Genomic DNA, 13501 nt, shown 5'->3' with positions numbered 1-13501 from the left:
AGCAACAACTAACATTTATTGAATGTTAGTATGTGACAGGCACCATTCTAAATACTTTACATGTATTAATTCATTCACTTTTTCAAAATCTCCGTAAGCCAGGTACACTCATTTCAGGATTGTTCCCACTTTACAGCTGGGGACACCGAGATCATACCTCGAGTAAATGGCAGAAATGGGATTGAAACCTAGAGGGGATGACTTGAGGCCTAATCTCTTCACTCAGTAAATAAATTAGTAAATCTCTCCATCTCCTCTCTCTTTGAACCTCAGTGCCCTCAACCGTCAAATGAGTACACTAATGCCAGTTCTCGCTAACTTTAGGATTGCTGAGAAGAAATATGAAAGTTGTCTGGAAACCATTGAAAGCTCCAACTAGGGGAGGGAGTCTCATTGCAGCTGGGATAATTGGGTAGGAGTATTTCATCATTTGAAGCTAAAACTGATTAGATAAAGTGTTTTATGCAATAGCAAATTAAGCCATCCTCTGACCACACAGTCTCCTGAAGGTGAGCCTGGACATGCATGTCCCACTAATAGGATATGAACTACGCCTGATTTTCCTAGCCTGCCAACGCACCTGGAATGAGAAAAGCAACCAACCTTTACCCCATTGTGTGGTTTGACCACGTCCTTCCTCTCTCTGCTCCGCTCCTTGCATTTTACTTAATTGGAGCACCAGGCTATAAATCTTACATACTTAAGGGCCAGAAAACTCTCCGGAGCTCTCACACTGAAATTTGTGTGGGAGTTCAGCGATATTGAATTTTCAAATAAAATGATTAACAGGCACCTCTAGGGCAGCCTTAGAGAAAACAATCCTTCCTGAATCTTGCCACCTTCATCTGAAGAAGCTTTTTGTTCTGAGGTTTAATAAAATGGTTGGAAAGTAACCTAGGGATGGGTAAGGAAAAGCAGGTGGAAAGAGGAAAAGCAGGTATTTTCCAGGCTGGAAGCTCCCTTCAGAGACTAACTGCTCTCTGTCCGGGGCCTGACAGGGCTCTTGGAACATGATACTGGGGGGGTTTCAGTCACTTTTTTTTTTTTAAGATTTTATTTATTTATGCATGAGAGATGCAGAGAGAGAGAGGCAGAGACACAGGCAGAGGGAGAAGCAGGCTTCCTGCAGGGAGGCTGAGGAAGGACTTGATCCCAGGAACCTGGGATCACCACCTGAGCCAAAGGCAGATGCTCAACCACTCAGCCACCCAGGTGGCTTAAATTTTAGCTGCAATCAGCTCCCATTATTTTTTTTAGAAACATTTTCTCCAAGATTTTAATAGTTGAAAATGGGTGTACACCTGACCAGAAAGCCTATTTCCTTTTCCATAGCATAATAGCATCTATCAGACTTCATGAAGCAGAGAATTAAAATCAGTTAAAAGGAAGAACATAATCCCATCCAATTCTACCCGCAGACTGAGGCCTACAAGCCTACTATTTGCTGAAACACTGATTTAGATGCCCTGCCAAAGAAATATAGAATGTTTATGGCCTCACACAATAGGAATCTGCCTCATTTATGCAGCAGGAAGATCATTTACAACCAATTTCTAAAAGACACCAAGCGTCAATAATAAATTTTCAAATCAAGGCCAGAAATTGCAATACTCAAAAGGGGACCATTAAGCAATATGAAGTTGTTGTCAGAAGGAGGATTTTCAGGGGCGCCATACCAATTTATAATCCAGAAGCATCTATAAAGTAGTCATGACCGGCTACTGGAAAACCATGACTGGTTTTCCTAGTCTCTGGGAAGGAAGAGGCTTGGCTGTAAAGAGGATCTGGGTCGACAAGCAACAAGGACAGGGCATCTCCCACTGAGACAGCTCAGTGCCAGGCTGGCTGCCCTCCGAGGTGATTGCTGGAACCACACTGCCTTCTCAGCCAGATCCGCTTCTTGGGAGCAATTCACACTTTGTGGTTACAGAGAAGAGGATGAATAAAGCTGCTGGAGGGGATTTCATAGCCAGATCTTCCCCTTTACATTCACCCTTTTGCCTACTCACCCCTTTACCTATGCACACAAACACACACCATACACACACGCACCTACCTCCTCTGTCTCTCTCTCTCTCTCTCTCTCCTCTCTCTCAAGAAACAGGAATTTAAATATGCTAGCCTTTTCTCTCTAAAACATCCCACAACATCCTAGTGTTACTAGGTGCTACTAAAACTTGGAGGAAATGAAAAGTAGGTCCCAGTTACAGAGAAGATTGATTTTTTTTTTTTAAAGATTTGATTTATTTATTCATGAGAAAGGCAGACACGCAGGCAGAGGGGAAGCAGGCTCCCTGTCAGGAGCCTGATGTGGGACTCGATCCCAGGACCCGTGACCATGACCTGAGCCAAAGGCAGACGCTCAACCACCGAGCCACCCAGGTGCCTGGAAAGATCGACGTCTGGGATGGAACACAGCGACGTGGCTGTGTATCCCAGTTCCATCTCTGACGAGCTGTGTGGCTTCCTCAAAGTCACTTGAAACATTTCTAGGTCTCCTCGTCTGTCTTATAAAACAAAATCGTAGTTCATGGGAGGAAGAAATAAGGTCGTGCATGAAAATTCTTTTTTTTTTTTTTTCCGTGAAAATCCTTAAAAAGAATTCAAAAAGTCATAACGGAATTCAGCAACATCACCTGGATCTGGATTTTGTCCCAGTTCCCTGTGACAGAAAACTAGGAGTCAGCAGCAGGAGGGGGTCTGATTCTGACTGGCATTGGAGGAAGTAACGGTACCCACAAAGGGGGACTCTCTTCAAGGAAAGTGGTCACCCAGGGGTCAGAATATGAGAGCTGAAACCTAAGCTCTCCTGCCATGTGTTCTCTGCCTTAATCTCCCTGAGCTTTCCTTCCCTCACCTGTGCAATGGGATCTGCGATAACCAGCTTACAGCATTAGAGGGAATATGAAATAAGAAGACCTATATAAACACGTTCTGTCAACTCTAAGACATTTTCTCACTCTTGGTCTGGCCCCAGACTACACTGTCTTGTTCACTTTCTTCAGGGAATGGCTCCAAGCGGTCATGTTGGGTTTTGTGCTTTGTTTTGGATCCACCCCATTAGAATATCAACTCCCTGAAGGCAGAAGCTTTGTCTTATTAACACCTGTATCACTCGTGTGCACAGCAATCCTGTTCTGAATATTTATCTTGTGTTCCAATTGCTAGACAAGCACACTGGCAGTTGGCCCAGGTGGGGGGCGGGGGGGACTCGAAGCAGGTGAAGTTTGCCTTCACTGACCTATCTCTCCTCATCCTTCTTAGCATCAGAAATGAACAACTGCCTCTTTCCTATGACTGGGGAATCTTCTATGCAGAAAGAAAGCCTAACCCCCCCCCCCCAGAGAAGTTACAGCTACCAGGTATTTGCATGCCAGCCCCCCTTGCGGCTGGGGTGCAGGCACTTGACTAACCTCCATCTCCACACTCACCTGCTGTAGACGCTGACCTGTAAACGGGTCATTTCAAGAAGCGAAGGACCACAGTTTCCATTCTGGCCAGACTGGTAAGAGAGGCAGCTGTGCTGATAGTTCTAGCAGCGGCTAGGGTTGTCAGAAGGAGGAAATGGGTGATACCCATATCCTCCATATCCTTTGAAATGGGTGATATCCATATCCCTGCACCCAGGGATCCCTTTTATGTAGTTTCTATAAACCCTTTAATGCAGGATACCCCAATCCGGGGTCCTGGGTTGGTGATACTGAGGGAGAAGGCTGCTCTAGTTGGCACAAAGGTATATTTTTTACTGGATCGGATCCGTGGCAAGAGTTTGGCCCTTGTTCCTAAATGTATTACCTCCAAGTTTTGTTCTTTTTGGTGTTCTAGATATTGTCCATGTAAAACTTCCTTTAGGTAGTGTATTTTAAATTATCTAAAAATGGTTTTGTTGTTTGAGAAGATCCTCCTCTACCCCAAACAGCCCAGTATCTCCATCGGATTGCATGTGCATGTGATCCTGGTCCCCTAAGGGACTCCTATTAAGCATTCCTACTAGAAATTACCTCCCTTCTCCAGCCTTTCTCCTTCCTCCCAGATCAAACTGCACGTTTCCTGGAGCATTTTCCCTTAGGACCTTACTTTGTATAGGAATAATACGATCCATTAACTCAAGGCAATGTGTTCATTGCTGACACTAACTTAGTATTACCCCCACATCTTAGCAGATACTTTTAATGTGTCAAAGCAAAGGAGAAAGGAATATATTTTTATCATCAGCCTGTGCCCCGGCCTGTGAGGGTTCTACTTTTTGTCTGCAATCACAAAGATCCTGCCTCTATCAAGACGTCTCATATCTAGTCCAACCACAGGTGTCCCATGGACCAAGCATTCAATGACACTGGTGCAGTTTATTGAATCGATGTCTACTTCGTGATTATACACGTATACATGCCCACCCCTACTGAAAATACTTCAATGGCCTTCCATTGCCAAAATAATGCCAGCGAGATCATAGAATTCCTGAATACCTAACAACTGGCTCTTGCAAGCCAACATGAACCACCAGCTCCAGCACAGCACTCTTCTCCCAGCCACTTCTTACTACACACATCACTCTACCCCACGGCTTTTTCCACTTCCTCAGTGAGTCACATTCTTCCTTCTCTCCACACAAACACCAAATCTCTCCATGAACCCATGGGTCAGGATCTCTGTTACAACCTTCCTCAGCTCTGAGATCCTCTCCTTCTGAACTTTATTTCAGTGTATGCATTTGTTCCTTCATTCAACCAATGTGATGTTAAACATCATAAGCAAGCATGATTCTGCAGATGTGATCAGAGTAGCTATGGGCTTCCTTTTTTATGTAGTTTCTTTTTTTATTATTCATTTATGGTAGTCACACACACAGAGAGAGAGAGAGAGAGAGAGAAAGAGAGAGAGGCAGAGACACAGGCAGAGGAAGAAGCAGGCTCCATGCACCGGGAGCCCGATGTGTGGGATTCGATCCCGGGTCCCCAGGATCATGCCCTGGGCCAAAGGCAGGTGCCAAACCACTGCGCCACCCAGGGATCCCTTTTATGTAGTTTCTATAAACCCTTTAATGCAGGAAATTTCAGGGGTTGGTAAGAAAAGAGAACTTTAGTGGCTGAGCAAATCTGCTCAGTTCTTATAACCACAAACATGATAGAATCTATTTTCTCCTGGTTTCTTAGATTACTGAAGCTGGAAGGAATCCCTCCAAATGCTTTCCCTCTGATCCCCATACTCTATGCAGATGCCTCATAAGCTATCTCTGCAAGGTTGAAGTGGGAAGATGGGGAAAACATCCTCCTGGAAAGATAGAGCTACAGGCTCCTCATAGCCATCTCACCGGAGAAGCTCTGCTGTTATATATTTCATATTGCTCTCCCTTATAAGATTTTTGAATAATTTCTATTATGAAAAAGAAAATGTTTGCAAACCAGTTTTTATTGTGTAGGTGTGCAAATTAAGTACTTAAAGAAGTACAGAATAGAGAAAATTGTGTTTCATGGAAAATTTTTGTGTCAGTATCCCTCGCCTGCTTTTCCTTCTTCCCTCCGTGCTCCAACTCCCAGTAAATATTTGAGTTGCCTTTCCAATTTTATTGCATTTCCAAAAATATGAATCCTTTCTGAGACTAGACCATATGGGCTCCAATTAGTATTTGGGTTACACAGTGCTTGCTTAAGGTCACACAGATAATCAATCACAGCACTACGACTTGAATCAGGACTTCTGAGTCATAGTTCACTTTCATTCTGCTTCTTACTTGGTATACTTCTAGCACCAGTGGGAATTTCGCTGCTGCCCAAAGGAAAACAAAAGTCTCACCATCCAAGCATTCCTCCATGAGAAATTCTTTCAGTTGTTAGATAAATAGTGTTTTCTGGAGACTGTAAGGTTACACAATAAAAAATAAATAAATAAATCTGATAAAGATCTATAGAAAAACAGTCTCACTTCTATTTAGCCATCGAGTTTCTTAACTCAGCATGCATCCTTAATACTAAAACCAACTGGACTTCTAAATTCTGATCAGATGCTCAGGATCTGGTGTGCAGTGTGCTCCTGGTCACCTGCCTCTTTTTGTGGGCAATGAAAAGCATCCTTACAGATCAGAAAATTTGAGTTCATATCCCCTTGGTGTCACTTCCTAGACATGTGATCTCAGGCAAGTTATTTTCCATCTCGGAGGCTCAGAGGTAGCCATGCAAATCATATAAGGTGCACTAAGGGTGAGAATGTGCCCCTTACATGGCTAATTGGAAAGATTGAATGAGACATATTCTTGGCATGAAGTAAGTGCTCAAGAAATTATTGCTATGTTACTTCTAATTGACAAATATTTCTATACCAATATTATTAGGACTAAGCCTGATATATATGTAAGGCCTGATCTATTAGTTCAGGAAATAATTTTGCTTCCATTATACAACTAGTTAGTTCATACTATTTAATTTAGTTAAATAAGATGTGCTGTGTTTTTAAATATGTGCCAAACATCAGACCATAAGAAATGACAGAGATTCAGTTCCTGTTTTTAAGGAGCTGACAATCTCAAACATACCGGACAGATGACACCTCCTATGTTCTTAAAGATGTCTTAGAGAGATCTCACCACACAGCTGGCTACTCAGTTCTCATTTCTCTGAACGATTCCTCTGTGTGTGTGTGTGTTTCCAATTCCCTGAGACTCAATGTATCTCCATCTCCTCTTATTTTAGGTGTCAGAAAAAGGAAAGAACAGTTGGTCACCATTCTTCACATAATAAGCCTTAATTCCCTGAGAGTTATTGAGTTATTTCTCTGTCTTCCCTTTCAAGATTAAATAATTCCAATCCCTTTAACCTTTTCTCACAGGTCCTATCTGCCAGCCTTCAGTTTAATCATTTCACTGCTCCCCTCTGGAATCTCTCCAAGTCTTCTGCACTAAATATGTTGCTTTTGCTGTTGAGTTTACTCTTCTAAGCAACTTATTCTTCCACATAAAGCGAGACAAAAGGAAAGCATTTCCGAAAGAAAAGAAAGAGAATAGATAGAAGGATTGATTTCTTACGTAGGGAACTCATATAGCACACCCAGGTTACTTGAAGCCAAGTAACATTTGTTGTCATCACTATCAAGGAGGAAGGGACAAAACCAGAACAGTCTCTACATAGTGCCAATCATTCTGCTTGACAATTATCTAAATTACTTTTAAGCAGATAAGACTATGAACCACAAACTTGAAGCTTTAGTTACACCTGAAATTCTCAGAAGGGTGCTAATAAAATTACTGTTCATGAGATCAAATAGGAATTTTTGATTCTGTAAAATACCTCTGGCTGCCAAGTTGACCATTGAGGTGGTTATGTTATTTACATAGGCTGTGACTTTGTTCAATCCTGGCAAAGCACAAAGGATCTTTCTTTGCATTCTATTAATATAAATTAATATTTTCTGAGCTGAGAAAGCAGCAAATTCTAAGGGGTTCTTAAGAAATGACTTAGAGAGGCTGATCAAATACACACTGATCATAGTATGACACCAACACATTCAGAAAGGAGCAGGTGGGAGAGTTAGAGCTTTAGTAAAGTCTCAAGACATGCACAGTGACTTGTCAGAAATCTTTTGCAAAGATCCTTCCCTGCTTTCTTCTCTTATTGCAATATTGAGCTGAAAACCTGCCCCCCGTGAGCCAGCAGGATGTCTGTGCTTACTCACATACACACACACTTAAGATTCTGCTGACAAGTTTCCAAAGCCCCTGAAGTAACTGAGAAAACTCTTTAGTAGATCACATTCTGCTTTTTCCAGGGACTTCTTTGTTTGAACCCACTATTCAGAAGAAGAAAAAAATGTTTTTCTTTCCCATCTGTTAAAGTAAAAAGTATACAATTGGGTGAAAAGAGTCGATTAGAGTGAGGAGGTAGAGAAACTATTGCTTCCTCTGGGGTGGCTCCAGGAAAACAGGTGGTAGTGGTCATCGAGTTTGATTTCTGAAGCTAGTTTGGCTCTGTCCAGATCCTGGCTGGGCTGAGAGAGGTCTGTCAACAACAGCAGCCATGAGACAACCAACTACATTCTGAAAAAGCCTCCTTGCCAAGTTCTCCGCAGATTCCCTGGATTCTGGGTCCAGAACAAATTAATGATTTTGTGTCAAACCTTCCCAGGGGGGTGTAGTCCCAAAGACTGTTCAATCTATCAAACAATGGCTAAAATTCTAAAACAGTGATCCTTAAATAATCAGGAGTTAGGACGGCCAGGAGCTTATAACCACAGCATCCTAACAAGAAGCACCATTCTGGGTGAAAGCAGAGAGTTTGCTAGCTGTTTAATTGTCAGTGATGACTCATTATATCCCTCATACTCTTGCTGGTCTGTTCTCTAAAGAACCAGGCAGAAGCACACATTCCGGGGTGTTTTCCACCAGATGAAGGAAAGGCATAGGTACACAAAGGCCATTGGCAAGTGTAGGCACAAGTGAGGTCTAGGAACCCTAAAACAATGGATGATTAAAGCCCTAGCATATTAAATAGATTTGTGATGATACATTATAACTTCATAGTTACCATTTTTATGAAAGATTTCAATTATGAAGTGGAACTACAAATCACCTCTGATTTCATTTATTTGGTGGTAAACATAATCTCGTAAATTCTTATCAAGTGCTAAGAAAGTGAAAGCAGAGCACTGATATTGATGTATGTTACTTGGTAGTGGTTATGGAAAGTGGCCAGTAATGCTGGGTTGATAAATCATGGGTAACACGATTTGCTCTCTTTATCCAAATATGTAATTTGGAGACGTATACCAAATTGTTTCAAGGAAACTGCAATTTGCACCATGCCACTGTAATCCATTGCACCTTGGGAAGCAATTTTTATCCCATTTGATTTTGAGAAATAATATTACCAAAACTGAATACTGGCATTTGCAGATTGGGGAGAAAGAGAAAGTAAGGGAAAGGAGAGAAAGATAAGTTAAAAAAAAAAAAACTAAGATTGATGAATTTAAAAAATATCCATCTCTACTGAACAGGTAACATTTTTCAGTAAAGTTTTTCTGCATCCTGAAAAAAAGTAAAATAAAATTCATGCTGACTTTCAAAAGCCAACCATTTAGGTCATTCTTTAAAAAAAAAAAAAAAAAAAAAAAAAAAAAAGGAAAAGAAAAGAAAAGAAAAAAAGATAGCCAGCAGATTAAAGGAGCTCCATTTATAAAAATCAAATGGACCTCTAACAAAGCTCATTTGGGACATGAATAAATCATCTGGTCATGAATTATTTATTGTTATCAAGAAACAAGCTGGGGATTCCAGGAACTGGGCTTTGGGGAGGTGTTGAAGCCAGGCAATGAGCAAGTTCATTGTCACCTACCCACCACGGGAAGTGGGAGGACAGGCCACGGGGTATCACCATCATCTGATGCAGACCATGCAAGGCCCCCACTTGAGTTTCAGGGGATGCTTCAGCAGCATTTACACCCCAGAGCATAAAGTAAATAAAGTTTGATCTGTAGAATTCTACTTTAGAAAACTGCAAATACTTGGTAACAGAATAAGATTTTTTTTTTGAGCATTGATTTTTTTTTTTTAAATATACATAGGGAAGATGAGCTCTGTGCACATTTAAGGGAGCTGCCTAGAAAATACCTGAGTAATACACTGTGAAGAGTTGTCGGACCTACTCATTCCTGGCTCTGGGGGTTGGCTTTCTGCTGGGGCTGGGGCGAGAAGAGAAAAAGGGAGCCTCTCCGATCTAATCAACTAATCAACGTATATGTGTGTTCCAGGTCCAAACTGCTTTGCAGGAACAACAATAATCCCGGCTGGCATTGAAGTGAAAGTGGATGAATGTAACATCTGTCACTGTCACAACGGGGACTGGTGGAAGCCTGCTCAGTGTTCAAAACGCGAATGCCAAGGCAAGCAGACTGTGTAGAAAAAATCCCCCACCGATGAGGAGCTCCTAGGAGAGGATGCTATGGCTTCTACACTGCACACGTTTGAAACAAAACAGAACAAAACAAACTCCTGCCAGCTACAACAGGGTCACCAGCAAAACCTTTTAGGGTTGACAAAAGTGAATATTTTACTAAGAGGAAATTTCTCTCTTTCTCTCTTGCTATATAAAGTATATACAGTATACAGCTATCGAAACCGCTTTTGTAACTGTCCATGCTTGATGGAGACTTGACCACTGGATTTCTGAAACGAAAAGGAAGCAACAGCCTCGTTCAGGCTCCTTCTCTGGTGACACCTCTAGCCTGCCAGCTCACCGTCCGCCCATCTGCTTCATTTTTACTCTTCTGTACCTCATCACCATGGCATTTTTCTCTTGTAGAATTTCTTTTTCATATTTAGAGTCTAAGGGGCCAGAGTTGGCTGCATGGTTAAGCTTGGAGTTGTGTCATATAACCTTTAGTAAAGGGACCTCAGGGGTGAGCACCCTTCCCGACCAGGAAGACGCAGGAGCATCCGACCAATCTCTCCCCTCGGGGGAAACATGCCCTGTAGGGTCAGAAAAAAGAGAGGTACATCCAGGTGGCCCCACGGCTGGGGCAGGGCGGGGAACCGAAGCTTGGTGCAGTTAAGTGGGAGATCGCAATGGAATTCTCACAAACCACACATCTCAGACACAAAACCTTGAAACTGCCAATCAAAAACTAATAAGTGAAGAACACCATGAGCTTGACTAAAGCATCCAAAGGGAGCCAGGAATCCACCATTGTAGCATTAACCACCAGATTTTCTCATGACGCTGAATTTCGGTTCGGTTCGTAGCTTAACACTCTAAACCCACTCGGTCGCCTGGCCCTATACACACCAGACCCAGAGCGAGTAGCCCCACTGTGCATCTGGACCCTTCTGAACACCCCTGGCTTTTGAGTTCAGATTTGGCTGAAAGCCAGGGGTACCCACAGGCAGTTTTTATGGTTTGGGACTGTGTTTGCCATGTTTAAGTAATGACCCCTCAGCCCTAGGTCTAAAACACAGATTCAGGACACTCTTTCCACCTCAAGTGCTGATTTAAATTAAAGCTTAGGGTAGAGTGGGTCTTGCACAATACAATTCCATTTGTTGTACATTTTTTTAAAATGTATATATTAGATACTGAACAACTAAAGTGAACCTTTGAAGCGTCTCAAGGTTGCCCTGGTAATGCTGCTCGTATAGTAACAGAAAAAAAATAAAATACACAGGGTATCTGATGCCACCTCGAGTCAAGTGCATATTTGGCGATTCTTGAAACCACAGGGCACAGTTAGTTGCTTATTCCGCTCTCCTGTCTTGAAAACCCTGGCGCAGGCCTGGCAGGGTCCTTGAGCAAACTTTAAGGTCGTCTTCGTTATCAATGTTCTTTCCTTTCCCGCCCCCCACCCCAGCCTGGGCTTTGCCATAGCTCTTGCGGAGTGCCACATTCTAGAACAAGCTTTCCCAAGCTTAAATCTGTTGACATCTTGGGCCAGATGACTCACTGTTGTTGGGGGCTGCCCTGTGCGTTTTTAGGATGTTTAGTGACATCGTTGGCCTCTAGCCACTAAATGCCAACAGCAACACCCTATAACAACAGATTGTCTCCAGGCATTGCCAAAGGTCCCCAGGGAGTGGGGAAGGGACAAAACGTCACCTGGTTGAGGGTCAATGGTTTAGGATAGTCAGCACAGAGTGGCTTCTGCCCGCGTGGCATACCAAGCAAGCTCTGGCTGGGCCTGTGGCTTGGGTGAGCCTCCAAGCCCTTTGGGACGTGCACAGTCAGCAGCCCCAAGGGAGACAGGTCAACCTCCTCCCAGTGGAGTGATGCTTCTATGGTCATAGGTCCACCCCCACGACATACTTCTTTAGTCTCATCAGCTGGGTTTGCATTTAAAATGGTCAGCCTCTCCTCCCTGGAAGCACCTCCAGTCATCGAGAAAGAGTTGTCATGTCCAAAGCTAACGTGTTGACAAGTCGGACCCGACACTTCTCACGTACACTGTGCTTGTGTATGATACAAACAGCCATGCCGGCGCCATCGGAGGAAGAACATCACGCCGCCTTCCCTCAGAACACCAATTTGCAGCAAGGTTGGTGCCTTTTGTTGCCACCATGGATACATCATATAGACAGTCATGAATCATTCATGAACAATTCTGCATGATTTATTCCTGCACTCCAAAGCAAAGGCATTCCATACTTCAGCTTGTGTCTAGACAGAGATGTATTATAGAGCTTGCTTTGCCCTGAGGTTGCCTGGTGCCAGCTTCAAAACTCCACACTCTTGGAAAGAAATAATAATAATAAATGACAGGAATAAGGTTTGAAACCCAGAAAATATCATTAATAGAGCCATGTAGCATAGTACCCTCTCTATTATTAAGGAGTTACTATGTCCTTTCTAGGAAACAGAGAGTGCAACTGGGGAGCCAGGCGTCAATTTGCATCAAAGTCTTGGCACAGTGATAGTTGCAGCAAGAACTTACTAGAATGGAGTGTGATATCCATCAAGAAGCTCTTTGCAGAGTTTGTAGAATGAAGGCTACTCTGTGGTCTCTGTTACCAGCCAGAGAGAGGGATTTTTCTATTATTATTATTATTTTTGTTGTTGTTGTTGTTGTTGTTGGATTTTCTTTTTCCTCTGAGTTTCACTACACGCTGTTTCCTTTAAGACTTTGTAGCACTGACATTTTTCTCCCTGTAGGGAGAGATGAACCTATACTGTGACAGAATTTCTCATAAACCGATAAAAAATTTTACAACTTCCTTCTACCCAGGTCATTGAGAAATTCTTTCCAAACTCTGAACAACAGAGTTCTGGTCTCATCTGTTTCGTTTTCTTTTTTTTTTTTTCTCTTGAAGGCTTTGTTTGCAGCTCCACTGTCCATGTCTCCCATTCCTCCTCCGTCCTTGGTTCTCGGCTTTAACTACAGCTTTGTTTAAATAAGGGATCAACATCCTGTTTGTCAGCTGATGCCTGTTAAAAAAACGATTCAGTTTCCAAAATCTTTGAAAAATGGTGTGCCTGAAAACTAGTGAGGAAAAAAAAAAAAAACACAACACAACTAAACACTAAACTGTAAAAAGGGGATTCTAGCAACAATATTTGATGTGTAAAAGACTATATTATTAAAAAATTATTTTGTTAAATATAAAGTGTGTTAACCAGCAAACATTGTTTGTGGTATATTTTTCCTTCCAAAATTCTCTCTCTTCTCTACCCTCATCATTTAATAACGAATCCTCAGTGACTTCTGTCATCTGAAAGTACATGTGTCATTAGAGCTACATTCAATTAGATTTAAGCATCAGCTGTAGCATTTGCCTGCGTACATTTTCATTTTTCATACCGTAAGGCTGGGCTGACTTGAGGATCAGACAGGAAGCTCAAAAAAAAAAAAAAAAAAAAACCAGCAGTGAGAGTGTAAGTGATAGGAAAAAATATTTTCCTGACCCTGCATCCATACACAATACTAATGACAATCCATAATTATTGAGTGCCTGGCTCTGTTGGCTGGCCCTGAGCTGGGCACCAAACCCATAGTATCCTGTTCAAGCCACACAGCAAAGCCTGCCAAGGAG

General features: G+C 42.4%; 1 protein-coding gene across 1 annotated transcript in view; it reads left to right on the top strand.

Annotated features, from left to right (window-relative positions):
• VWC2L (von Willebrand factor C domain containing 2 like) overlaps positions 1-13092 on the top strand; it is a 155054-nt gene extending 141962 nt beyond the window's left edge. Inside the window, exon 4 of the mRNA XM_026002202.2 lies at positions 9736-13092. Within this exon, the coding sequence (XP_025857987.1) occupies positions 9736-9884 (149 nt within the window). The 3' untranslated portion in view covers positions 9885-13092. The remainder of the gene's footprint in view (positions 1-9735) is intronic.
• The last annotated feature ends 409 nt before the right edge of the window (positions 13093-13501 follow it).

This window comes from Vulpes vulpes, chromosome 16 (assembly GCF_048418805.1).
Source record: "Vulpes vulpes isolate BD-2025 chromosome 16, VulVul3, whole genome shotgun sequence".
In the NCBI taxonomy this organism is placed as follows: Eukaryota; Metazoa; Chordata; class Mammalia; order Carnivora; family Canidae; genus Vulpes; species Vulpes vulpes.
This window is presented reverse-complemented; position numbering and strand designations above follow the sequence as displayed.